The 27965-nt window shown below is 38.5% G+C and overlaps 1 protein-coding gene across 4 annotated transcripts; it reads right to left on the reverse strand.

Moving 5' to 3' along the window:
- Positions 1 to 27511, reverse strand: dtx2 (deltex 2, E3 ubiquitin ligase). Of its 4 annotated transcripts, none has more exons than XM_055200524.2 (9): positions 26459 to 27511; positions 22980 to 23565; positions 18479 to 18615; positions 14659 to 14796; positions 10177 to 10244; positions 7736 to 7897; positions 7404 to 7565; positions 7075 to 7164; positions 1 to 315 (listed from the first exon to the last, which is right to left on the reverse strand). In XM_055200524.2, the coding sequence occupies exons 1-9, from the start codon at positions 26802 to 26804 to the stop codon at positions 55 to 57; spliced, it is 1950 nt and encodes a 649-aa protein (XP_055056499.2). In that variant the 5' UTR covers positions 26805 to 27511; the 3' UTR covers positions 1 to 54. The 4 variants fall into 4 exon arrangements, with proteins under 4 accessions (XP_055056499.2, XP_055056500.2, XP_055056501.2 ...); XM_055200525.2 differs by having other exon boundaries at positions 18557 to 18615; positions 26459 to 27506; XM_055200526.2 differs by lacking the exon at positions 14659 to 14796 and having other exon boundaries at positions 26459 to 27509.
- Positions 27512 to 27965: the final 454 nt, after the last annotated feature.

Consider the following 27965-nt stretch of genomic DNA (forward strand, 5'->3'; position numbering starts at 1 on the left):
TGAACCTTTTCATCAAGTTTTATTACATCTACAAAGACGTGTCACAAAGTGCGTTCACATCCCCGAACCTTGAGCTCCCTGACTCTGAGCGTCTCGTTTCAGGCAGTCCTCCGTCACGCCCTGCGACGCCAGTTCTGACAGCACATTGTCCAGGTAGTTGGGGTCAGGATATCCGTGGCCGGAGACGTTAGACATCATCTCCGTCTTGTGGTGGATCTCGTTCCATATCACAGTATCCGGTTCTCCCGTGGTACTGGAGGTGCCCACGGTGAAGATGAGACGACGGGTCCAGGCCACTTTCAGCAGCTCCAGCACCTGTAGACAGTTACCATGGAGATGATGAGCACATCTGATATAAAGTAAACACAGTTTCGCTCGCATAGATTGAAACGCAGGCGATAGCAATGTGCCAAGATCAACATAAAACATTAAATTCGGAGCAAGACCAGGGTCGGGATCAAATGTAATAAAAAAATTGTTATTGCACCATGGTATGTAGTTATTATATTCTGGCTGGTGTTAAAACCCACACAGACCCATGTGCTCAAAAGTTTGGGCGACTTGAGGAGTTACAACAATTAAACATCGCATGTGTTGCACAATGCTTAAAGCAGAAAGTATTTTCGTTCAGGCACTTACGTTAATACTTCAATACAAAATCCTGTTTATCATTTGATCTTAAAGCATTAGTCCATTTTATAAAAATAAAAAAATCCAGATAATTTACTCACTACCATGTTATCCAAAATGTTGATGTCTTTCTTTGTTCAGTCGAGAAGAAATTATGTTTTTTGAGGAAAACATTCCAGGATCTTTCTCATTTTAATGGACTTTAATGGACCCCAACACTTCACAGTTTTAATGCAGTTTAAAATTGCAGTTTCAAAGAACTCTAAATGATCTCAAACGAGGCATAAGGGTCTTATCCAGCGACACGATTGTCATTTTTGACAAGAAAAATAAAAAATATGCACTTTTAAACCACAACTTCGCGTCTTCCTCCGGTCCTGTGACGCGCCAGCGCGACCTCACGTAATACATCATCACGTCAAGAGGTCACGGATGAATGACGTATCGAAACTACGCCCCAGTGTTTACAAGTGTGGAGGAAGAGGACCGTTCCGACGTTGTTGTATGTGGAATGATACTAATTAATGTCTTTGTGTCAGTTTATTGTTTAAAATTGTCCGCAAATGTGCGTTTCATATATGTAACACGTGACCTTACCATGTCATTACGCAATTACATGAGGTCGCACTGGCTCATCACAGGACCGGAGATATACGAGTTGTTGTTGTTAAAAAGTGCATATTTTTTATTTTTCTTGACAAAAATGACAATCGTTTTGCTAGAAAAGACCCCTAGGTCTCGTTTGACATCGTTTAGTCCTTTGAAACTGCAAATTTAAACTGCATTAAAACTGTTACGTGTTGGGCTCTATTAAAGTCCATTAAAATGAGAAAAATCTTGAAATGTTTTCCTCAAAAAACATAATTTCTTCTCGACTGAACAAAGAAAGACATCAACATTTTGGATGACATGGTGGTGAGTAAATTATCTGGATTTTTTTAAGAAAATTGACTAATCCTTTAAAGTTGTCCACATTGTCCTTTTGTCCCCTGTCCTTTGGTTGTAAATGTCTTAGTTTAACGAGAAGTGTGAAAATCAATCAAACAAGGAATTTACAACACAAACGCTGCCTATGCTTCACTTCAACTCAACGTTCGCTTTACAATTACACAATTCTGAAGATGATGACAATGTGATTAGTCTATACTTACATGAAAGCCTATGGGAATGTAAAAGATTTAAGCAAATGCGGGAAATTAACATTATGGACACTAAAGCTAGAAGTATAGTACAGTTTTTATGAATATGCAAACTCTGCGTACAGTGTGTGTACAATGCTTTGCAAGGTTATGCCCTCAACCGTGTGCATATGATCACATACATGTCAAAATAAAAAGAGACTATACTGCGGGCTTAAGCGTTCAGCTCTGGAAAAAGGTACCCTGGCATTTTTAAAGCTAATAGTGACTGTAAGTTCAATTTCACTTGTGAATAGCGTTTGGTGTTTCAATGACATTTTGGTGGTGGTGTGTGAATGGCAGCATAAAACGAAGACAGCTATTGCTTAGAAGGTCTTCAAGGGTCCACTTAGATCTGAAAACCGAGTTTGGGTTCGGGTCAAAAAGTTTCTCGTGTGCTTCAGACAAAGTTAGGGTGTAATATTAGTGATCAGGGATCTTAGGTAATTGAAAATGAATGTGTTTTTGCCGAACCGACCGAAGAAGATCTCACATGTGTGCATCAAATCCTTTTCCAACCCCTCATCTGTTTGCCAAGAGCACTGGTAAACCATTCTCTACAAGCACATGAAAAAATAGGTCGTTGAAATTTGGCTTTTCTTATGATGTCATAAGGAGCTCTTATTATAATAATATCACCCCTTAATCTGCACTATCCAACCACAGCACTGCCAATTAGTGCAGAGAAAAGCACAATTGAGTTTTAATTGCAACAAACCACCATCATTATGATCAGTGTTTGAATTTCATCAGCTCTTTTGCATTTAAAAAGGACACACCCAAAACGGCACATTTTTGCACACACCTACAAAGTGGCAATTTTAACATGCTATAATAAATTATGTATGTGGTATTTTGAGCTAAAACTTCACATATGTGCTCTGGGGACACCAAAGATTTATTTGACATCTTAAAAAGTCTTGTGCCATGGCCCCTTTAAAAAAAAAATAATGCACGTTGGGTACAGGTAAAAACGTATTTGGGTCATTGGACCCAAGAAGTCCTCTAATTGCTTGTCCAAAAAACAGGAAACTAAAAAATGTGGCACACAAAAATGTCAATTTTCTATTTGTATCATGTCTGTGCAAACCCAGCAAAGGTCACTTTTTACATTATGTAAATAATATCCTGTGAAATATAACCTTGCCATATTTAATATTGAGTGAGAAGGATTGAAATTAATGTGAAATCAATGAGCAAAATCAAACTTTGATACTTCAAATGTTATCATAATATTGACACTTTAGCAGTCTCATTAGACATGCAGTCTTGATTCTCTTGTTCATGTGACATCACAATGATAAAGCCCCGTCCACATCCACTGACTGACAGTCATGCATTACAATAGTTTTCACCCTCAACAGGTTGTCCCAATATTGAAATACTATTATCTCAGACTGTATTTACAAGAATCTGATCTATTTTAACTGAAATTGCTCACTTCTCTTTTGGTAAAGCTTGGGCCACACCAAAAGATTTTTTTTGGTGTGTGGAGTTCCACTATGTGGTCATGAAAGCACACCGCGCACCATCAGATTACCTTCACAAACAACGCGAATCTCAGCTTAAAACACAGGAAATCTCTGGGAGATCTTGCGATGTTTCTTGCAGCCAAATGTGACTTTACAGTAAACAAACATGGCGAACAACGGCATACACTGCAAAAAATAACTTTCTTAGTATTTTGGTCATGTTTTCAGAAATATCTAAAAATTCTTAAATCAAGCTGTATTTTCTTGATGAGCAAAATGGTCTAGTTTTTAGATAAAAAATATACAATTTATTTGTGTTTAAAATATGCAAACTTTAGCTTGAATTAAGTGTTTAAGAAAAAAAGAAATTTTATTTCAAGATTTTTTTTCTCACCCCATTGGCAGATATTTTTGCATGTTTTAAACACAAATTCACTTCAATTGTATATTTGTCTAAAAACTTGACTTATTTTCTTAGGTCATTTTACTCATCAGGAAAATACATCTTGATTTAAGAATTTTTAGATATTTTTACTGAAAACAAGGCAAAAATACTAAGTAAGAAAGTCATTTTTGTAGTGTAAAGAAACTGCATTAATATATTTTCTTTTTTTTATTATTAATGCCATTTCTTTACACTGCAAAAATTACTTTCAAGAAAAATTTTACTTAGTATTTTTGTATTGCTTTCAGTAAAAATATCTAAAAAAATTTCTTAAATTAAAATGCTTTTTCTTGATGAGCAAAACGACCCAAGAAAATACGTCTAGTTTTTAGACCAAAAATATCAAATTTAAGTGATTTTGTGCATAAGATAAGCAAAAAAACTTTAACATTTTTCTCAAACACTAAATTCAAAAAATTGCTTACCCCATTGGCAGATTTTTTTGCTTGTTTTATGCACAAAATCACTTAAAGGGGCGGTGAATTTGTCGATTTTATTGTTTTATACTGTTGTCTGATGTCGACTTATGATGTTTGCGTGGTTTTTACATTCAAAAACATCAAAAGCAATGAGTAATAGGCTATTTTGTAACATGGATTAGTGGCTGTCTGGAGAAATGGTTCGTTTGAAGGGGCGGGCCGCACTGAAGACCTGGACGTAAACGCCCACTCATATGATTGGACAGCTTCATTACCCGTCATTACATGTGGGCAAATGTTTTAAAAACATTAACTCTTTCACCGCCAGCGTTTTTTAAAAAAGTTGCCAGCCAGTGCCAGTGTTTTTCATGATTTTCACAAAAGTTTAATGCCTTCCAGAAAATGTTCTTCTTCAAATAAATAAACATACAATATACCAAATGAAAGAACAGACCCTCTGCTTTCAAACAAAACCGTTTCATCCTACCTTCAGCAGTTCTTTTGTAATCAGCTTTTGAATATGGGTAGGTGTCTGCAAAAACACCACATTTTGAGCAAAAAGCAGAGATAATTCCATTTTGGTGACAGACTTTTCATAGAGATCCCATTCAGAGCGATCTTTAAAACAGACACGGACATGCAGCAGCTTGCCATAGGGCAATACTTCCGGTTTTAAAAAGTTGCGGAAGGGTTGCGCCACCTAGTGGATAATATCGGTATTGCGGAAAGACGGAAATACTCGTCATTGGCTGGGAAGCGTTTTCTCTTGATTGACGAGATATCTCGTCAATGGCGGGGAAAGAGTTAATGTGTAAAAATAGCAGCAGAACACAAATATGTTTGAGCCACAAAAGATTCTGGGTGCTAAAGATGACACATAAATGACAATACATATAGTAAAGTAGAAACAAAAATTTAAACTCGACGTGACTAAATTACCGTATACAACACAGTAAGCGCGCATCAGAATCTAAACTGCGGCTGATAAATCCTTATCAATAACTTTGCATATTTCTATTGTGCTTGTGAGGTTGCTCTTAGATACACGTAACGTTACATACCACAGTTATTTGATAAAAAAGCTTTGTTGAGTGTTTGACCTTTCAAATGCAACTCGCTTAAAATTACCGTATAAAACACAGTAAGCGGGCATCAGAATCTAAATTGCGGCTGATAAGTCCTTCTTTATCACTAACTTTGTATATTTCTACCTTTAAATTACAGTCGAATTGTTAAGTGTTGTACCTTTATTAATCGTTTAATGTTTTTAGTAAATATGTGTTAAGACACGGATGTTACAACAGACATATCAAGCGATCTCTTCTAACAAAGCAATAGTGAAATGCAGTAACTTAAAGGGACACAAGGCAGCATTTTTATGTTAATAAATCATCTTCGTAAGTCGGTATATGGTTAAATGACTCATTACATGACGAATGAAGACCCTCTCGCCCGCCCCTACCGTCTGTAGGAAGAATACCCCACTTGCAAGTTCGCTGTATCCGACCCGGTGTCCTTCAGTCTCGTAAAGTCTAAGATATAGAAAGCATTTACTCCCAGACACTAGGGGGAGCTAGTAGAGAAAAAATACTCAGACTTTCCTTGTGTGCCTTTAACTTACTTTGTATACTGCAGTTTCAATTTTTTTCAGATACAATATTAGTGGCGTTTTTAATCACAGTCTCTCTGCAAATCCAGCATCGACTTCTATACAAATGAATCCGTGTACACAAAGTAAACAAACACTCCCCACGCGAGCTGGAACTTCTTCAAAAGCAAACTTTATCCACGCATTCCTAATGTTGAGGCTCCGTTATCCATTGTCTGTTTTCTTACCATAGAGGGTTATTCCACAACCGAAATTGCGTTTCCATGGTTACTTCAGATCACCGCGTCAACATAAAAGTCTCTAAGAAAAAATTTATTTAAAAGTCATATTGGTTACATCTGGCAATCTTTAAAGACATGTTTACTTATTGTTGAGACACACGTGTGTCACGCGAAGCTGTGGGAGGGGCTACAAAAGTGGTCCTTGTATTTGGCCATGGGGAGGTGCTTCAATTCTACTTTAACGTCATATTTTTTCGAATTCCACACTCGCTTGTAATACTGGCTTGGTGCCAAAAACTGTTATATTTCAGTAGCACGGACGTTTTCAGTTCTGAAACTTGCAGGATCTTCATTTAACTATGATGACCTCTTATAAAACAAATTATCAAGTTAAAATTGAGTATTTGATTCACCGCTCCTTTACATTTGATATTTTTGATCTAAAACTAGACTTATTTTCTTGGGTTGTTTTGCTCATCAAGAAAAAACATCTTTATTTAAGAATTTTTAGATATTTTACCGAAAACAAGACAAAAATACGTGCAGCATGTTTGCGCGTTTATCCTCGGGGTTTCCCCCACACAACAAGATTTCTGATCGTAAATATTCGTAAATAACGCACTGCGCACCACAGGAAAATCTGATAAGATAATCGGTGCAACCACAAAGATGGATTTTAACTAGGATTGTCGTAAGGAGAAAATCGGCCCAAATTCAGCCCGATTACGTTGTGGTGTACCCGGCTCAAGAGAGTGAGGCGCAGTAGTTCATTTGTATTTAAAGGTACAGACACATAAAAAACACATTTTGGACATGCTATAATAAATGATCTGTGCTGAATTTTAAGTTGAAACTTCACAGAGGAAATTTTGGGCACACCTGAGACTTTTATTACATCTTGTAAAAATGGGCATATTATGTCCCCTTTAACAAATTCTCCTTTAGTGTTCCACAGAATAAAAATCAAAGCGGTTCAGAAAAACATAAGGGTGAGTAAATCTTTATTTCAGGTTGAACTATTCCAGTAAAGTGTGATAAAGTGATTCAATATTGTGGCAAATGAGCCTGGCACAAATCTTTAAAGCATGTCTGTTTTATACCTTTCTGCCTTTCTCGTTGTCGGGAAGGAAACAGAATCGTGGGAATCCTCTGCACGAGTACGGCTGTCCTGGGTTTGGGTGCTCGGGACCCTGCAGAAGAACAGACGGCATTAATATGATACTAGCGCTCAGACAGAGACAAGGACAAAAGCATTTTCGAACAAAGGAATGAGTCAGTTATGCATCATCAGACGCTACTTTGATCTACAGCCTCCAGTACACGTGGTGAAACTGATGAAAATATTTGATGGCTGCTTGTTCATTTTTCTCTACAAAAACGAGGTATTGTGAAGCTTACAGGGTATATTTAAAACGGTACAGCACTGTACCTGTATTCCAGGTGGGATGTTGTAAATGATTTGAATAGTGCCGCAGTCTGGGTGTCCCGGTAAAGACTGAGGTATACTGTAGATTTCCATCTTGCCCTTCGGTTGGGTGCCGGTCTTTTCTCCATAGATTGTCTTGCACGAGGGGCACTGCAGACTTCCATCCTATACCGTGACGACACACAACCATATCATCAGAATCATAGACTGCAACTAACTGTATTATAAAATGTTTCATTTTTGCTTTAAATGATAAAAAAACAGTAAAAATAATAGCTTTATTTGACTCAATCCCAATACTTTAAAGTAAGAAATGTTGCTGAGATATTGGGCACCTTGGTTCCATTGTTGTACATGGCCAGCATGCAAAGCATGTGGAAAGTGTGAGCACACTTCATAAGTTTTCCCACGGTGTTGGGCTGAAGAGACTGAGAGCATTCGGCAGGCATTTCATAACCAGACGGGCAGGCCAGGCGCTCCATACAGATAATACAGTCCTGGAAATTATACAGTCAGACATAAGGAAAAAGCACAACCACAGACTACAGTTACAAAAAATTTCAGGGTTCCCACACTTTAGTTAACTTCAAATTCAAGGACCTTTCAAGGCCTTTCCAGGTCTAATACCCTCAAATTCAAGGACTAAATGTGGGGACACATTTTAAGTGAGAGCAAGGTTACATCGTGTTACCTTTTAAGATACATTGTTACAGTTCCCTTTCGAGGGAACTCACGCTGCATCACTGTGGTAAAACTTTGGGGACGCCTCTAGGGGTAAGTACGTCTGATATGTATATCAAATTCAACCAATGGTGAGGCTTAAGGACAAAGACAGGGTGACGTGAGAGCCAGGAAGTATATCGCTATCTGAAATATTGCCAAAGACGGCGTTACAGAGACGCAGAAAGTATGGCAAGGGAGACGCAGCGTCTCGTTCACTTCTCAGGGAACAACAGTTACATACGTAACCCGAGACGTTTTCATGTGTCAAACACAACTTTGCAAAAAGCATTTTGGTAAGAATCAACATTCGCATACAGAAGATATAAGCATTTAAAGCGAACAGTTTAGCACGTGTGTGTAAAAAGTCTAGAATTTTTATGATATTATTCTACACTGCACAGGGAATAATATGGATTTTTTTTTTTTTAGAAAACTTCTTGCATAAAATAGATTTAAGCACTTTCAATGACCTGTATCTATGTATGTATATTTTCAAAATCTTCCCAGGGCCTTGAAGTACTGATAATTTAACCGAACAGATCTGGGGCACCATTTACTTCCATTGTATTATTTTTTCCTACTGTGAAAGTTAATGGTGCCCCAAAATCTTCTTTGTTACAAATATTTTTCAAAATATCTTCATTTGTGTTCAGCAGAACAAAAAAAAATTATACAGTTTTGGAACATGATGGCAAGTAAATGATGATTTTTTTGGTGAACTATTCCTTTAAAGGGATAGTTCACCCCAAAACGAAAATTCGGTAATCATTCACCCACTCTCATGCCGTTACAAACCTGTAAAAATGTCGTTGTTCTGATGAACACAAAGGAAGATATTTTATGAAATGTTTGTAATCAAACCGTTCGTGGACCCAATTTACTTCCATAGTATTCTTTATTCCTACTATGGAAGTGAATGGTGCCCCAGATCTGCTTTTTAACAAACATTTCCCAAAATATCTTCATTTGTGTTCAGCAGAACAAAGAAATTTATACAGTTTTGGAACAACATGATGGCAAGCAAATTATGATTTTTTTGGTGAAATATTCCTTTAAAGGGGTAGTTCACCCAAAAATGAAAATTCTGGTCATCATTGGCTCACTCTCGTGTCGTTACAAACCTGTAAAGTAAAAATTTTGTTGTTCTGAAGAACACAAAGTAAGATATTTTAAGAAATGTTTGTAACCAAACCGTTCGTGGACCCCCATTTACTTCCATAGTATCTTATTCCTACTATGGAAGTGAATGGTGCCCCAGATCTTGTTTGTTACAAACATTCTTCAAAATATCTTACTTTCTGTTAAGCTACAGTTTTGGAACAACATGATGGCAAGTAAATGATGATAATTTTTGCTGAACTATTCCTTTAAAGGGGTAGTTCACCCAAAATGTAAAATCTGGTCATTACTGGCTCACTCTCCTGTAAAAATCTTGTTGTTCTGATGAACACAAAGGAAGACATTTTAAGAAATGTGTGTAACCAAACGGTTCGTGGACCCCATTTACTTCCATAGTATTCTTTTTTCTTACTATGGAAGTGAATGGTGCCCCAGATCTGTTTTGTTACAAACATTTCTCAAAATATCTTACTTTGTGTTCATCAGAACAAAGAAATGTATACAGTTTTGGAACAACATTATGGCAAGTAAATGAACTATTCCTTAAATGGTCAAAAAATGGGCTTTATTTGGCTTAAGCAAAACGGTAACACTTTAGTATGGGGAACACTTATTAATTATTAATTATGACTTTTGCCTCAGTAAACTTCCAATTTACTGCTAATTAATAGCTAATAAGGTAGTTGTTGTAGACGTTAGGTTTAGGTATTTGATTGGGTTAAGGGATGTAAAATATGGTCATGCAGAACAAGGCATTATTATGTCCTTTATAAGCACTAATAAAGAGCTAATATGTAAGCTAATAAGACACTAGTTAAAAGTGAGAATTGGTCCCTATACTAAAGTGTTACCAGCAAAACTAATGTCTGATTTCTTTCTTTTGATGTTGGTATACAATATGGAAGTGTCAATGGAGTGGGAACTTTAAATCTACCTCATCTGGGACGACAGACACTTCCTCCATATATTTCTTAATGACTTCTTCTGGTTTCTGAAAGGGGGCTGAAGACACACAAAACACAATGTACCACACATCAGCTCAGTAACATGCAACTAAATGTAGGATTCAGAAAAATTCAACAACATTCATAACATCCAAAATACTCATAAACAAAGTATTCAGCATTTGTGCAGTACACAAGAACAAAATAATATTTATTAAAAATGTATTATTTTTCCAAATTTATTAGGTAAAATCTACTGTATATGCATAACTGATGCAAAACAGCAAACTTGCATAAAACATTACCAGTGCTGTAGGTAAACTCTAGTAAAGCAAGTGCTTACTACCTTGCAGAGGTTTGCTTTGCTTGCAGTGGTTTCTAGATGATCACATAAATTATGAAAATGTGCTTTTCTAGGTATCTGCTGGCCATGCTGTGTCATCACCCTCCTACTGTATTCCAGGAATCAACAATTCATTATCGAATGCAATAAATCCTCAAATGTCCTGGCTGGGTTTTAATAAGTGCGTTTGCAAGCATGATCTTTCACTGATTATAGTTAATAAGCTGATGACGTGCTTTAAAGGTTATAAACTGTTAAATCGGCCAATTGTGCCATTTTTGCATATAAAAATAAGTCAGCTCATTTAATTGAGCCGTTTACCCTGATACAACAAAATCAAGTCATATAAACGGACAAACCCAACCATTGGGTTAAATTAATCCAGTAAAATGTTTATATTTGACCCAACCATGGGTTGAAACAAACCCGCACAGGTTAATTTATAACCAAATGGTTGGGTTTGTCCCTTTTTGAAAGTAACCTAGTTCCCTCAAGTTGTAAATAGTTTCTGTTACTGTATTGAGAGGACTTTATGGGAAGTTAATGAAAGGCAAGATTTTTAAAAAGCACATAAAAGCAGCATAATACAGAATGTAGTTACATTATTTTACAATGGCTATAAATCTCTCCCCCATTTAGAAATAAGAATTAGCATTTTATAAACCACCATGTGAGATATAAACACACTCACTGTTCAGATGATAGAGCTTTGTGTTAGTTTTCAGAGCTTTGACGAGAGCTGGGCGATATACCAAACATTTGATATCTTGAGATCTTTTCTAATTTTTGACGATTATCAATTAGGCCTGTCAAGATAGCTACTTCTGTCTGTAAATAATTTTTACATTAATTATGTCACTGATTATGTAATGACAATAAAATCACATAATGCAAGTATGTCCTTTTATTTATTTTTAAAAACATTAAGACAAAAAAAATTAAACAAATAAATATTATGAAAAGGTATAGTACCAGTCATTTGTTAAGTCGATAAAGTAATAATCGCGACAGGCCATGTGTTTATCTCGATAATTTTGCATTTTACTCCATTATATTAATACTTCCCCCCTAATAAAATAATAAAATATAGAGGGTTTCAGCCTTAACAACATAAACAAGCGGCTGTCACGGTCCGCACGTAACTTCCGGTAAACTCCGCTAATAATAAATAACAACAAAGTACTTTAAACGTAGTTACCTTATATAACAAGCAAAAAAACAACACATAGATTACATAGGACACCAAAACATGTGTTATTTTCGACGAGGCATTTGTTCAAGAGATCAGTTTAGCAAAGTCAGACCATTAAAAAAACAAAACCGGAAGTAAAGTTCGAATCCAGAATCCAGTGTATCACGTGCGTCCGATGAAACAGTCTATAAATAATAATTAAAAAAACACGGATAGAGCAATCAAAAATGTTAATTTCAAAAACAGTAAAAATACAATTTAGTAACTTTTTGTACTTTTTAGTAAATAAACACATTCGGCTAAATAAATTCGGCTAGATGTATAATAATAAAGATAGTTGATTCTTTGTTGTGACTGTATTCTTGCACAAATTGTGGTATTTTGTCTATTAGGGCTGCACAATATATTAAATTATGGAAACATCGCAAATGCGCACATGGCGAGATGCTCATACCAAAAGTCAGCGAAAAAACTGAATCATTTTAATTAGGGCTGTCAAAATTACGTTAATAATGCATTAATTTTAATGACAAATTTTATTAACATGTTATTTAACGCCATGGACAATTTCTGTTTCACCCTTGGCCTAGCACGTTGTTGGATAAATCGAAATGCAGCCTTAAGGGCTGTTCACATAATAAGGATAACTATAACTATAAAACATATCGTTTTTAAAATAATTTAATATTAAAGAGAATAGCGGCATTCACACTAGATGAACGATAAACCATTGACGGCCAATCAAATCTATTTGAACTTCAGGTGCACGCGCATTTGAAAAAACAGATGACACTGTGGAGAAGCTTATTGCTGGGGTCTATAACATAAAATTAGAGTTACGCGAAACTCTAGAATGCAACAAGAACAGCGTATTTACATATTCAGTGACATGTAAACGCTTGCAAACGTTTTTATTACAAGAAATATGCAATATTAGTCAATGCCATTTAAGCTGCTTTGCGCGAGTGCTGCGCAAGTGAGCGAATTAGCATAAAGTTATCGTTTAATCGTTAGCTTTGGTCTAACTTCGCCTGGCAGTCTAGATCTTTTGGATTTTTACTGAATCATGCACATAATTACAGAGAAAAGGAATACATGCTGCTACAAGGAAACAGGGAGCCGATCTATGCGGTTGGTGCTGGGGAGGAGGTGGGCTGGTATTAATCATATAGTGCGCTGCATTAAAGAATTACTCCACTTTCTTAAAAAAAAAAATCCCGAAAATGTACCCACCCCCATGTCAACCAAAACGTTGATGTCTTTCTTTGTTCAGTCGAGGTGAAATTAAGTTTTTTAAGAAAAACATTCCATGACTTCTCCCCTTACAACGGACTTCACTGGACCTCAACCATTTACAGTTTCAATGCAATTCAAAACTGCAGCTTCAACACAGGTCTAAAGGCCTCTAAACGATCTCAAACGAGGCATAAGTGTCTTATCTAGTAAAACGATTTTCATTTTTAGCAAGAAAAATAAAAAATAAACCACAACTTCTCACCCTGCACCAGCCGCAAACACACATTTGCGGACCATTTTTAATAATAAACTGACACAAAGACATTAATTAGTATCATTCCACATACAACAATGTCAGAACGGTCCTCTTTCTCCACACTTGTGAACACTGTGGCGGTAGTTTCCATACGTCATGCGTGACCTTTTGACGTCATGGTGCACCACGCGCGGTCGCGCCGGCGCCCCACACAGCCAGTGCAAAACGTGAAGCCGTGGTTCAAAAGTAGTATTATTTTTCTTGCCAAAAATGACAAAAGTTTTGCTAGATAAGACCTTTATGCCTTGTTTGGGATCGTTTAGAGTCTTTTGAAGCGGAGTTGAAACTGCAATATTAAACTGCATTAAAACTGCAAACTGTTAAGGTCCAATAAAGTCTATTAAATTGAGAAAAATCCTGGAATGTTTTTCTTAATTTTTTTCTCGACTGAACAAAGAAAAGACATCAACACTTTGGATGACATGGGGTGAGTAAATTATTAGGATTTTTTTTCTAAGAAAGTGGAGTATTCCACGACAAAACAGAATTAAATCACATTGATGGGAAGGGAAGATCAAACCAATCAGCTGCACGAAAGAGTTTGATGACTAAACTTTTTTTAAAAATTACTGTATTGCATATCACGCCATTAAGCAAGGTTTTTTCCCCTTCAGTATTGTGCAGCCATTTTGTTCATTGTTCATCCTCAAATCTCTTTCCACACCCGTGCCACAAAAAGTTACACTGCACAAAAATATAAAGGGAGGAGGGGGGGGGGGAGTAAAATTGGAAGATTATTCTTTACTTTCAATAATATTAGATATCCATGATACTCTGTAATTTCATATATAAGCATAATAATCTCACTAATATCTAAGATTTGATATATAGCCCAGCCCTAGCAGTCAGACAACACCGCAATAGCTGATTAAATACAAATAAAGTGTTTAGAAATATTTTAGTAAGATGTAGGTTACTGTAGGTTTAGTTTACTGGTTAAACCTAAATTAACCAATAAACTAAAATTGCTTGTGAGTGTCAGTCTGAACCTAATATTTGCCTTCACCAGTAGAGTGGACAATAAAACAAATGGCATAAACAACAAAAAAATGTAATGTAGGGTTAGAGTAACAAAAACAGACCAGGGTTCATTTGTTATTCCTTAACCCGCCCCAAGCAAAAACCTGTCTAGAATGTCCCATTGCAGGTGACCTGCATCATCAATACTGCATTCATTATGGTTACCAGGAAGATGTTGATGGCACAAGCAAGAAATGGACATGACGGCTGAAGCAAGCAATGAAGCATATTCAAATCTTGCACAGATCAGAATGAAACCACCGTGCAAAAACCCTTGCCAAAGCAAAATGACAGAAAAGCAAAAATACGTTCAGCAGTAATGTCTGCAGGCCAGCAGAGGGCGTAGGTTCGCGGTGCTTAACTACCTGTCCTGGATTGCCTCTTTGCCCTCTTAACCGAGCTGGGCTGGGCTGTGGTGGGATTGCCGGAGCCACGCTGGGAGAAGGGGGCGGTCATGAAGCGAACTCCCAGTCCTGCGGCTGACATCAAAATGGAAGCCATGCCTGGAACGGCCGGAGGCCATGTGGAGACATGCGGGAGGGGGGAGGGGGTGGAGGAAAGGGAGAGTAATGAGCCAAGAGTGGAGAGGCCAATCACACGTGGAGCATGCTCTGATGAGGTCAAGAAAAGTTAAGGGTCCTACTCACTTCTGCATCAGCTGCAGAGGAAACAATATCAGTGACAAAAAACATCCACCATCTATTACCCTTCACCCTGTTTACCTGAGATTACCAGGTGATCCGAGTGCAAATGCACAGCGCTAAATACTGAAATGCAATAATATGTAATAAAACCACATTTGGTCGGTGCTTGTAGTAGTCTCAAAGTCTGGTTCACCCCATTCTGAAATCTGAAATTTAAACCTGAAATTCATAAAGGTGAAATCAGATATCTAAAGGTTTATGGTAGGGATACACCGAATGTTCAGCAACTGAAACTGAAATATGCAAAAGGTACTGAAATATAAATTTTAACGAACAATTACTTTTTTTGCTCACGCAAACAAATAGCAGCAAACGTAGAGTGAGAGGCGCGCACACTTTATAAAGTCAGCAAACATGTTGGCAGCCTGAAGGCGTATTTTTGACCGAATAGTTTCGGACATTCGGTGCATCCCTACCTCATGGAAACATCTCTATTACCTGACAAATATGATTGTAACGTCACCTTGTCCAACGTCACGGCCCTAGACTCTTTGTTTAGCAAGCAAGAAAGATTTAACCCTTAACTCTGCGGACCCACCGGCGGGTCCAAAACAGCATAATTTGTTTTTATTTAAATATGCAAGTTGTAGAGTATAAAGTCTTCTGTAAAATAAGAAATGCCCAATTCTGCATGTTTTTATCGCTCAATCATTTTGGTTTCAGCCGATTGTTACCTTAAAATAAAACGCAAAAGGTCAAATCATTAAGTAACTGGAAGAAAAATATTGATCCATTTTAATATATAAATCATTTAAGATGTGCAGTCTGATGTCACCTGATCCACAGATGTGTGGATCTCTATTAGATTTTTTGTATATAGTTTTTATGTAAAGAATACTTGACATTGAATTATTCGAACATAATGCACACTCAAGGTGGTTATGCGGCATGGCACAAAGCGAGGTGTGCGTCGTTTTCCAAAGAAATGCGGGTGTGCGTCGTTTTCCAAAGAAATGCGGATGTGCGTCGTTTTCCCAAACAAAAGCGGGTGCGCATCGTTTTCCCAAACAAAAGCGGGTGCGCGTCGTTTTCCCAAACAAAAGCGGGTGCGCGTCGTTTTCCCAAACAAAAGCGGGTGCGCGTCGGTGTCCCAAACCCAAGCGGGTGCGCGTCGTTTTCCCAAACAAAAGCGTGTGCGCGTCGTTTTCCCAAACAAAAGCGTGTGCGCGTCGTTTTCCCAAACAAAAGCGAGTGCGCGTCGTTTTCCCAAACAAAAGCGGGTGCGCGTCGTTTTCCCAAACAAAAGCGGGTGCGCGTCAAACAAAAAGCGGGTGCGCGTCGTTTTCCCAAACAAAAGCGGGTGCGCGTCGTTTTCCCAAACACAAGCGGGTGCGCGTCGTTTTCCCAAACAAAAGCGGGTGCGCGTCGTTTTCCCAAACAAAAGCGGGTGCGCGTCGTTTTCCCAAACAAAAGCGGGTGCGCGTCGTTTTCCCAAACAAAAGCGGGTGCGCGTCGTTTTCCCAACAAAGGCGGGTGCGTGTCATTTTCCCAAACAAAGGCGGGTGCACGTCGTTTTCCCAAACAAAGGCGGGTGCGCGTCGTTTTCCCAAACAAAAGCGGGTGCGCGTCGTTTTCCCAAACAAAAGCGGGTGCGCGTCGTTTTCCCAAACAAAAGCGGGTGCGCGTCGTTTTCCCAAACAAAAGCGGGTGCGCGTCGTTTTCCCAAACAAAAGCGGGTGCGCGTCGTTTTTCCAAACAAAAGCGGGTGCGCGTCGTTTTTCCAAACAAATGCGGGTGTGCGCCGTTTTCCAAACAAAAGCGGGTGTGCGCCGTTTTCCAAACAAAAGCGGGTGTGCGTCGTTTTCCAAACAAATGCGGGTGTGCGTCGTTTTCCAAACAAATGCGGGTGTGCGTCGTTTTCCAAACAAATGCGGGTGTGCGTCGTTTTCCAAACAAATGCGGGTGTGCGTCGTTTTCCAAACAAATGCGGGTGTGCGTCGTTTCCAAACAATTCGGGTGTGTGTCGTTTCCAAACAATTCGGGTGTGCGTTATTTTCAAACAAATTTCGTGTGTGCATTATTTTCAAATAATTCAAAGAAACTGAGTAAATTATTCTGCTTATACCACGGTTACCACAGACACTGCTCTGGTGGCTATTTTAAGACATTTGACAGGTTAGGTATGCGTTTTACGGAAAAATAATCAACACCCGGGGAACATTTCTCAACCAATCAGAATAAAGCATTCAAGAGCCCGGTGTATATGCATTACATATATGTCCGTTAAAGGAATAGTCTACTCATTTTCAACATCAAAACATGTTACCACCTCAACCAAGAACCGCTGATACATCCCTCCACCATCCGTGCGCGCGCACGCAAGCGCCGGAGCGCGCCGCGACGCTTCGATAGCATTTAGCTTAGCCCCATTCATTCAATGGTACCATTTAGAGATAAAGTTAGAAGTGATCAAACACATCAACGTTTTTCCTATTTAAGACGAGTAGTTATACGAGGAAGTTTGGTGGTATAAAATAAAACGTAGCGCTTTTCTAAGCGGATTTAAAAGAGGAACTATATTGTATGGCGTAATAGCACTTATGGGAGCACTTCTACTCGGCGCAGTAACACCCTCCCTCTCCCATTATGAGAGTGAGAAGGGGAGCGGACTTTTCAGGCGAGTCGAAGTACTCCCAAAAGCGCCACCACGCCACAAAATATAGTTCCTCTTTTAAATCCGCTTAGAAAAGCGCTACGTTTTATTTTGTACCACCAAACTTGCTCGTATAACTACTCGTCTTAAATAGGAAAAACGTTAATGTGTTTGGTCACTTCTAACTTTATCTCTAAATGGTACAATTGAATGAATGGGGCTAAGCTAAATGCTATCGAAGCGTCGCAGCGCGCTCCAGCGCTTACGTGCACGCACACAGATGATAGAGGGATGTATCAACAATTCTTAGTTAAGGTAATAACATATTTTAATATTGAAAATGAGTAGACTATTCCTTTAAGGGATATCATACAACTGGACGATGCGACTGACCAGTCAGTCACATAGGGAGAATCCTCTAATAAAGCACCTTTGTATCTTCACCTTTTCTGCACTTTAAAAACCTACAGTAACACCATGTTGGCATTCATCACTTTATTGAACACCCAAAAGCTCCCCACCATCAGCCTAATGAACACAATATAAATGTCACTTCGTCCCAGATCTGTCTGTCTGTTCCCCAACTGCCTCACTCCAGCTGTCAGCTACAAGAACAACACAGATCCAACGTCCTCAAGACACAGACCATTAACTTGATACTTGTTGAAAGGCAAATACCTGTAAGACACGCCAACTCGAAACCCACAGAATGACGACTTAATAGAGGGGCGGGTATCGTAAACTGATCTGTGACAAGCAGCCGATGTTGGACAAAAAAAACCCATCAAGAGTTGTGAAAATACGCTCGTGACTCAACGACTGTTTGGATATTTGCTTGTGGTTCATACTGACACTCTCAAGAAACGCTGCTTCTGCTGTATCAAATACCTTTCTGAAATAAGGAAGAAAGCCGGTTGGCTAATGCAGATAGACAGAGACTTTTCATGACACGGATGAATGCCGTACCTGCCAGGGCCGCGCTCATGCTGCTGGATCCGTTCAGCTGCAGAGGAACCGTCGAAACACTGTGGATATAAAAACACAGAGACTTTAACGCATGCAAACGCAGGTTTGCGAACAGCACACGGCATTGACCTGCAGGTCTGTTATGAGTCCTGTCTAAGTAAAGATCTTTCATGGTTTTCTCTCTTAACCTAGATACAGGATGAATATGACAGGCTGAGGAAACCAAAAGAAGGTGCTTTCCTGAAAGAAATCCCCAGCATTTCTCTAGCTGTGCTCTTGGCACTGATACCTTTACACTAAGATGCTAACATACTAAGATTTCAAATAAGTTATCAAATAACAACATACTGCAATAACTACAATTTTACCCTCCCAAAAATCTGAAAAAATAACTGGTCCTGGACCTCAATTGGTTTCCGATGTTCGGCTCCGATTATAATGTAATGTAATGTTCAAATTGGGGCCACCCTGATTATATCAATATTGAGGTTTAAAATCAGGATGATTACATCAGAACTTTCACAATAGCCAATGAGAGACGGAGGTGAATTACAGACCATGTACAAGCTACTGTGTGTGTCCGGTAAACGGCGGAGATGCAGAAATGGCTCGTGAAAGCAGAGAAACAACACGAGTGCCTGAATGAAGCATCTGTGGAAACGTATGATCGTACGATCAAAAACAAGAGCTGAGATAAAATCGCATCAAGTATAGAAGAATAGAAAACTCCTAGCATACTAAGCTAGCGTATGAAAACATACAAAATTTAAATAATAAATGTGTCACAGTCTCTATACGCTTACATCGCTTCCTATTGATGTGACGTGAAGCGCTTGCTCTGGCACGATAATCTTAAAGAGCACCCATTTCATTGCTAAAAAACAATGCTATTTTGTGTATTTGGTATAATACAATGCGTTCACGTGATTCAAAAAACGCATTATTTTCCACATACCGTATTTCAGATTTCACTCTCTTCCAGAAACGCTCTGTGTAACTGATTGGCCAGCTAATCTGTACATTGTGATTGGTCTAAATACCTCTGACGTCAGCCGGAAATGTGACGCTTCTTACCATGTTTAAAAGATTCGCTCACAATGCAGTGCTGACAGGAGTTAACTTACAGGCCATGAGTCCGAAGCAGAAGGAATTATGATAATGTTGGCCGTGTCCACGTTAAGGTTGTGCCGATAGACGATAATATCATGTATCGACGATCGTCAGACATATCGCCAATAGCGGGCTTTCATGATGATAGTTGGCGAGAGTTATCATTATTATTATCATCATAGTTTCACATTAACATGCACATATTATTCAGCATTGACTCTTGCTCGGATCTGAATGTACACGGCATGGACTCCTTGTAGCACCAAAACTTAAATTGCGCATGATTCGGACTCTTTCTCACACATGATGAGCTTAATACACGCGGCTCTAATATTTTTCATGCACTAGAGAGGTTGTTAGCATGCAGAGGGTTAAAACCAGCAAGTGTGTTGTTCCCGCTCCCTGGCATGCAGGAAATTTTTGAGCGCCTGGGCTTTAATGATGGTTCGGATTAATGGCATCAGTTTTAAGAAGGTTGCGGTCATGACAGTGTTGCACTTGCTTCTTTTTAGTCCACCAATCAAGTGACTTGTCATAAATGAGTCAAAAATTAACAAATTTATAAAATGAGTAAACTTCTGCCCTACAATCGGTGTGTTTGTTGTAGTCCAAGAAAAGAGATTAACACTGGAGACGCGTCATAACTCGCGTCATTGACTTTGTGCTTTGTACCTTTTGCATATCGTAAACATGTACTAATACACACTTGCACATCAAAAGACATGTAAAATTGTGAATCGAACAATAGGTGCTCTTTAATAATATCCAGAAGTGTTTAACAGAGGTCTTCTAGGGTCAACTCTTGCAAAAACACATTCATTTTAAATTACCCGAGGCCCAATGCCGCTATTATTATCCCCGACCCATAGCTGAGGCACAGATGAAACTTTTAGACCATGGGTGTATGTAAACCTCGGGACGGACCTCTGGCTTTTGGATCTAAGTGGACCCATGATTTTTAATAATTTTTCATTCTTATAGTGTGAGCATGTTTAAGATTTGAGGGAAGAAAATATGAAGATTCTTCTTATGTGTGTGCTTCAACCAGATTTTATAATCGTTCAGGATTTGAAAAATCCTCTAGTATGATCCCTGCCTTAGAAAAGTAAATTTTCAGGAATATTATAGATCATTGATATGAAATAAATTAATTAATACCATTAATCATAATATATCATTACGTCAAATCAAGACATTTTTTTTGATAAAGCACTGCTACTTTTTAACAGTGTTGCATTGTTTCAAAGAAGCTTTACATTAAAACGAATAAAAGAAAAAATTATAACTGAAAAGTTATTAAATGTATAGTATATAACATAATATATATTATTATTATTGCAAATTTGATTTCCTTTATAAGTAGATTATAATCGAATAAAAAGGTTTACTGTGGGTTTACACCAGATGCGAGTTTAACGATTTGCGCGAATAGGTTACATACAAAGTCAATGCAAAGACGCGATCAGACGCGTCCTCGCGTGGGGCGATGCGAATTACGCGATATGGGCGGCGCGTTTGCCGTGAAAACATGCGCTATTTGCCTCAAACGCGTCTTCCCCCAAGTTGAAAATATTCAACTCGAGCGAAAAATTTGCATTACACGAAGTTAAATCCCGCGAGTAATCTAGAGCGGGCAACGCGATGTGATTGCACGCTTCGCATTTGGTGTAAACCACTGATCTATATAAATGACTGGATTGCGCATGACGTCACAACTGTGAAGCCACCGCGCCGCCATGTTGGTATACCCAAACATTCTATTATATCAATGGACGCGATCAGATTTTAATGATAAAACATCACTTTACTAGTCTTCGTATTTATATCTGAAGTTACCCTGTACATTATTACAACACAAACGTCCTAAGCATGTACATAGTTATTTACTAAAAGTTGTACATTTCAGTTTTTAATCAGTTATTATACATTCATCTTCATTATAGTATCAGATCAGCAGACAGACCGCAGCATATTTAGTAATAATGACAAACGTGCTCATTCTAAAATCTTAATAAATAAATCATACTTTGTACCGTATGTGCATGCAATAATTTGCTGGTTTTATGTTATGTAAACTTACAAGTTACCTAAACTTATTTAGAGAAATAACGCTGACCGTGTAGCTGAATGTAAAAAAAAAAACGTTATTTATACCCGTGTCATTAACAGAACGCAGCAGACACACTTACCTGCACGGTTTTTTATAAATCCATTTTCCTGCCCGATTAAAACATAAACATTGCAAAAAAAAAACAGAATTTACCGTTAATTTACGTACAGATATCCTAAAAATAATCTTGCGTGACTGATACGCTGTAAAGCGGGTGAATTTAAAACATGATTTTGAATGGAGGTCAATGACGCACTCTGCCGGTTGGGTATACCAAGATGGCGGCTCGAACTCTGCGCCAGCTTCACCTCACGCTGTTACATTAAGCGTTCTATACGCAATCCAGTCATTTATATAGATCAGTGGTGTAAACCCACAGTTATACTCCTTCAACTTCTATAAAAAACAAAATATAATCAATAAAACACATATGGTGATATATCCAAATATAAAGTAAACATTCATGATGTACACTGCCATTAAGAAGTTTAGGGTTCCTTGACTGAAATGTTTATCATGATCTTAAAAACCTTTCCAGCAGACAGTATATTATTGATTGAAATGAGTTATGTGAAATATGAAAGTAAAATATATGCATGCATGACATATACATTTCTTTAACTACAAAACAAAGCTTAAAAATAAGGTTTCGTATTAAATGACTTGGATAACATAATAAAGGTACGTCAACCAGGTTCTCGAGTTCTTATTTTGAGATGCTTTATGGAGTTTTCTTCTGGGCTCTTATTGGCTGCTTTTTCTTAATTATTCAGTCCTGCATTTAAAAAAATTTTATAAAAGAAATGAATGGGCACCATTTTATTTTGGTCTTCATATGGTAAATAAACATAGCTCTTAAGAATAAAAGATCATGTGTGACTGTCCTAAAATAAATGGCACAGGAAACACCCACGTGGAAAGATACAATGAGAGGAAGTTGAATGTGCAGTCCCCCATGTAATAAAACCTTAAGACCTTTGATGTCATTTAAATCTCTGTGCCTTAACCATCTTTCCTTATCATGACAAAGAGCCTGTCGTGTATTTTTAAACTGCTCTCTGTGGGACGACTTCCACGTCTGGGTAAAGTCCTTGAAAAACATGCTAAGACTCTTTTACTTTCATTATGAATAGGATTTGTGTTTCACAAGTCAAACAGGTCTAGAATTAAATAAAAACAGAAGCAAAACTGAAACAATCTCACCTTAAGCCATTTGAATGATGACCAAAACCCTGCGAGGGTCCTGAAGCATGAGGCATGGAGGACGAGGAGGGCCACGGACCGTTCCATAACAGATTTCCCACCGATAGAGGTCTCCTCGGGTAGGGCGAATAAACCGAAGGGCTGCTTCCGGGAGGTCTTCCGTGTTGAACCTGGAGGCTGGGCCGGTTGGTCTGGCCGGCGGAGAAAGAGTGCCGCGATCGGCTCGGCATCGGTCCGGTGGTGCTGCTATTGGTCATGCACTGGTGACAGGTGCATGCCGGGCCGGAATGAATAACCGACCCAGAAGCGAGGGGGTACGGCACGTTGCCCTGCCGTCTGACACGCCGCCTGTAGCTGGTGGCCTTGTTGACCTGCTCTAGAGCGGTGAGGTCTACGATGTAATTATAGCCGTGCGAACTCAGGTCGGCTGTGGCCTGCCCCGCTTGGTAGCTGTGCTCCAGTAATATGGAGGTTCGTATCTCGTACGCCGTCCATCCTCCCTCATCGTTGGCCCACTCCCAAAGAAAACCACTGCCCAGTGCAGAGGACTGTGGGAACAGGCTACGTCGGACGGAGCGCATCTTTCCTATGTGGTGATAAAAACACACACATATGGAAAAGATTAAGTATTATCATTTTAAAATAACAATTACACATTTTAGAGTCTCTGGTCAAACAAAACAGTGAGAGATACGCTAAATATGGTGCGCATCCTGTCGTAATCTGAAAGCTCATTTCCTGATATTTAGTCACCTCTTTCCTGTGCTTTCCACAGAGACCACAGGTGTTAAAAGTCATTCAAACATCAGCAAAAAACAAGTCTAATCTCCAACAAACAGACCAAAAGCATATTAAACGCCTGTTATCAAGAACAAAACAGCTAGCATACATTTAGGGCAACTTAAAGGAAAACACCACCATTTTTCAATATTTTGCTATCTTCTTACCTCAACTTGGTGAATTCATATAAACCTTTCCTTTTTTCAATGCGTGCACTTCATCTTTGCACAGCGCCTTGTAAATGTGTTAGCATTTAGCCTAGCCCCATTCATTCCTTAGGATCCAAACAGGGAGGAATTTAGAAGCCACCAAACAAAGACTGTTACATGAGTAGTTACACAAGTAAGTATGGTGGCACAAAATAAAACGTGGCGATTTTTTAAGCAGATAAAAATGAGAACTATATTGTATGGCGGAAGAGCACTTACGCAAGAGAAGTGCTGCAAACTAAGTGCCATACAACATAGTTAAAAAATCGCCACGTTTTATTTTGTGCCACCATACTTACTCGTGTAACTACTCATGTGACAGTCTTTAAAAAGAAAAACATGGAAGTGTTTGGTGGCTTCTAGGAGTATAACGGTACGCAAACAATCACGGTTCAGTGCGTACCTCGGTTTTGAAGCCACGGTTCGGTTCATTTTCGGTACAGTAAGGGGAAAATGCATACATTAAACTGCAGGTTGTTTATTACTATAAACTTTTTTAACAATTTGTTTACACTTTTATTAAAATAAAATAAACAAAATATATACAAAATAAAAAAGAATAATAAATAAAATACTGCTGCTAAGTTCTCCACTAAATAACATACTTTTTTACATTGTTTTATAACAGTAGGTAAATCTTTTCTTAAAGGAATATTCCATTTTCTTAAAAGAAAAATCCAGATAATTTACTCACCACCATGTCATCCAAAATGTTGATGTCTTTCTTTGTTCAGTCGAGAAGAAATTATGTTTTTTGAGGAAAACATTGCAAGATTTTTCTCATTTTAATGGGTCTTATCTAGCGAAACGATTGTCATTTTTGACAAGAAAAAAAAAGATTTTTTAAACCACAACTTTTCGTCTAGGTCCGGCCCCAGTGCGACCTAACGTAAATGCGTAGTGACGTAGGGAGGTCACGTGTTACATATATAAAACGCACATTTGCGGACCATTGTAAACAATAAACTCACACAAAGACATTAATTAGTATCAGTTGACATACAACAACGTAGGAACGGTCCTCTTTCAACACACTTGTAAACACTGGGGCGGAGTTTTGCGTTCGTCCTCTGTGACCTCTGGACGTCATGACGTATTGCGTGGGGTCACCTGGCGCATCACGACCAGAAAGCCCTGTACCGAAACGGTCCGGTACGAATAGACGTACCGTTACACTCCTAGTGGCTTCTAAATTCATCCGGGTTTGGATCCTAAGGAATGAATGGGGCCAGGCCAAATGCCAACACAACCACAACGCGCCGCACAAAGACCAAGTGCACGCACCGAAAAAAGATAAGTATGCATCAATCCGTCCAAGTTGAGGTAAGAACACAGCAAAATACCGAAAAACTGTGGCGTTTTCCTTTAAGGTTCCAGGGTTCCCACTCATTTTAATGGACTTTAATAGACACCAACAATTAACACTTAAATCAACACGTAACAGTTTTTTTTTAGAGTTTCAAAACAATCTCAAACGAGGCATAAGGGTCTTATCAGTTGACATACAACAACGTAGGAACGGTCCTCTTTCAACACACTTGTAAACACTGGGGCGGAGTTTCGCGTTCGTGTTCTGTGACCTCTTGACGTCATGACGTATTGCGTGGGGTCAGCTGGCGCATCACGACCAGATCTAGACGAGAAGTTGTGCTTTAAAAGTGTATATTTGTTATTTTCTTGTCAAAAATGACAATCGTTTTGCTAGATAAGACCCTTATGCCTCGTGTGGGATTGTTTATAGTCATTTGAAACTCCGTTGAAAAAAACTGTTACGTGTTGAGTTAAGTGTTAATTGTTGGTGTCTATTAAAGTCCATTAAAATGAGAAAAATCCTGCAATGTTTTCCTCAAAAAACATAATTTCTTCTCGACTGAACAAAGAAAGACATCAACATTTTGGATGACATGGTGGTGAGTAAATTATCTGGATTTTTCTTTTAAGAAAATTGAATATTCCTTAAACAAGCGAATTACATTTTGATAAATGGAAACTAAAATTTAAAGCAACAACAGCTGTTTAAATGACCGCTGATAAAAAAAACTTTTAAAATTTCATGATATTCCAGAAATAAGGTTTTCTTCAGTCCTAGACAATGAGGGCAGTTTCTTTCAGTTTCAATTTCGATATTTGTCACAGGCAGTTATACACAAGGTACAACTTGCAGTAAATGTAGGTGGATTCCTAACAAGTCTCCTAACTTAAATAACATATAACACTTACAATACAAGTGCAAATAACATTGATTCTGACACTTTTCATAAACTTGAATAACTCTTAAAAAGTAAAAAGTAATGTAGCCATCAAGTATGAAGTAATAATAACATTAAATGCATGTGGCAAAAGTTTTAGAAAATAATATTCAAAATAACTATAATGAATTTGAGGATGCCATCTTGAGGTAGTACAATTTGACATAACCTTTCCACTATTGTAGGCTACATAATTATGTACTCTTAATCATCACTTCTGATCTGTTATGTCAAAACTCACCTGTGTCCTGTCTAAACTGCTGGAGATTGGGTATGTCTATGATGTACGAGGCCAGGCTGGGGTCTGCCTGTCCCAGAGAGATGCTGCTGCCGGCTGCAGAGGCTCCTCTGTGGTGGTGATGCTGCTGCTGCTGCTGCTGCTGCTGCTGGAGACATCGCTCGACATAGCAGCTCACCTGTCCTGTGTAGGGCCTCCAGAAACCCTGATCATCCTGCCATTCCCAAACCGCCACCATCGGCTGAGCCTGTCCTGGTACTCCAGAGGAGGAAGACGAGGATGATGCTGGGAAAGAAGGTCCATTTCTTGACCCGCTTCCTCCAGGGGGGAAACTAAAACCTGTGGCCATTTTAACCGCTTGCTAACGACCTAAACAAACCGCTAAACGTTTGATCTGGCCCAGCTAACCTGCTACAACCTTTCAGTATCCCCGCTAGTTGCACTAGTCCAGATCGGTAGCTCGTATTCAATCGACTGTCGTTGTCTTTTATTCAGGGGTAGAGAGTTATTTAGCTGTTGATTTGACGTCGTGTCATCTTGTGTCGTCGGACCCGCAGCTTCAGCTTAGCCGCGTCTCGCTCGTCGACATTCAATGAGTTAGCGGCTAGCGAGCTCGTCGATCAATATCCGTTATCATTTAATAACTACTGAATTCAAAGCACCACACACAATAGTCAGGTAGTGAGTAGAAACATACTGATCGACGCGATTTAAGGGTAAGCAGTGGTTAACGCCATGGTTACTTCCTCTGTTGCGGTTTGTGTGTGCGCTTGTCTTGTGTCGCTGCTGGATTCCCATAGATAGATACTTATCACGTGAAGTCAGACACAAACCCCGCTCTACAACAACAATAACAATTTATAACTTAATGAAATATTTTAAGCGCGAATCATATCCAAAAAATATGATATATAAAGTACGGATTTTTATTTTCACTAACAACTCGCGTGTTTGTTTTTTAATCCATTAATGTGTAAACCTACATGCCATTTTACGAACGGTAGTTGGAAGATAACTATTGTAACGGGTTACAGTGGTGTAAATCTGTTCTGTTTATTTAATACAATCATTCGAAACCTAAAGTGTTTTTTTTTGTACAATTGCGCGGGACTTTAATTTTGAAATAGTAATTAACATACGCGCATTGGCAAAATAAAAGTTGTGCCGACCAAATAAAAGTTCACCTACATACTCATCAAAGGAGTGCGCCCACATTGTTTTCTATAATTCTTAAAATTACTGTAAATTCGTACTAAATCCACTCACAGGTCCGTAGCCAGCCTATTGAAAGGGGGGGTTCTTTTTTTCAAAAAGTGGACCTTTTTTGCAGTTTTTCCTCCTCCATTTGTATTTAATTATGAGCAGGGCCGTACGCACGATTTTATAAATACCGAGGTCCATATATGTATTTTTTCTAGGTCATGCACCACAGGAAAAAATCTTATTGCTCTGCTCTACATATATGAATTAAAAAAAAAAAATCTGAAAACCAAAGAATCAAATAACTATA

The sequence above is a fragment of the Misgurnus anguillicaudatus genome, chromosome 22, assembly GCF_027580225.2.
Source record: "Misgurnus anguillicaudatus chromosome 22, ASM2758022v2, whole genome shotgun sequence".
NCBI classification, from domain to species: domain Eukaryota; kingdom Metazoa; phylum Chordata; class Actinopteri; order Cypriniformes; family Cobitidae; genus Misgurnus; species Misgurnus anguillicaudatus.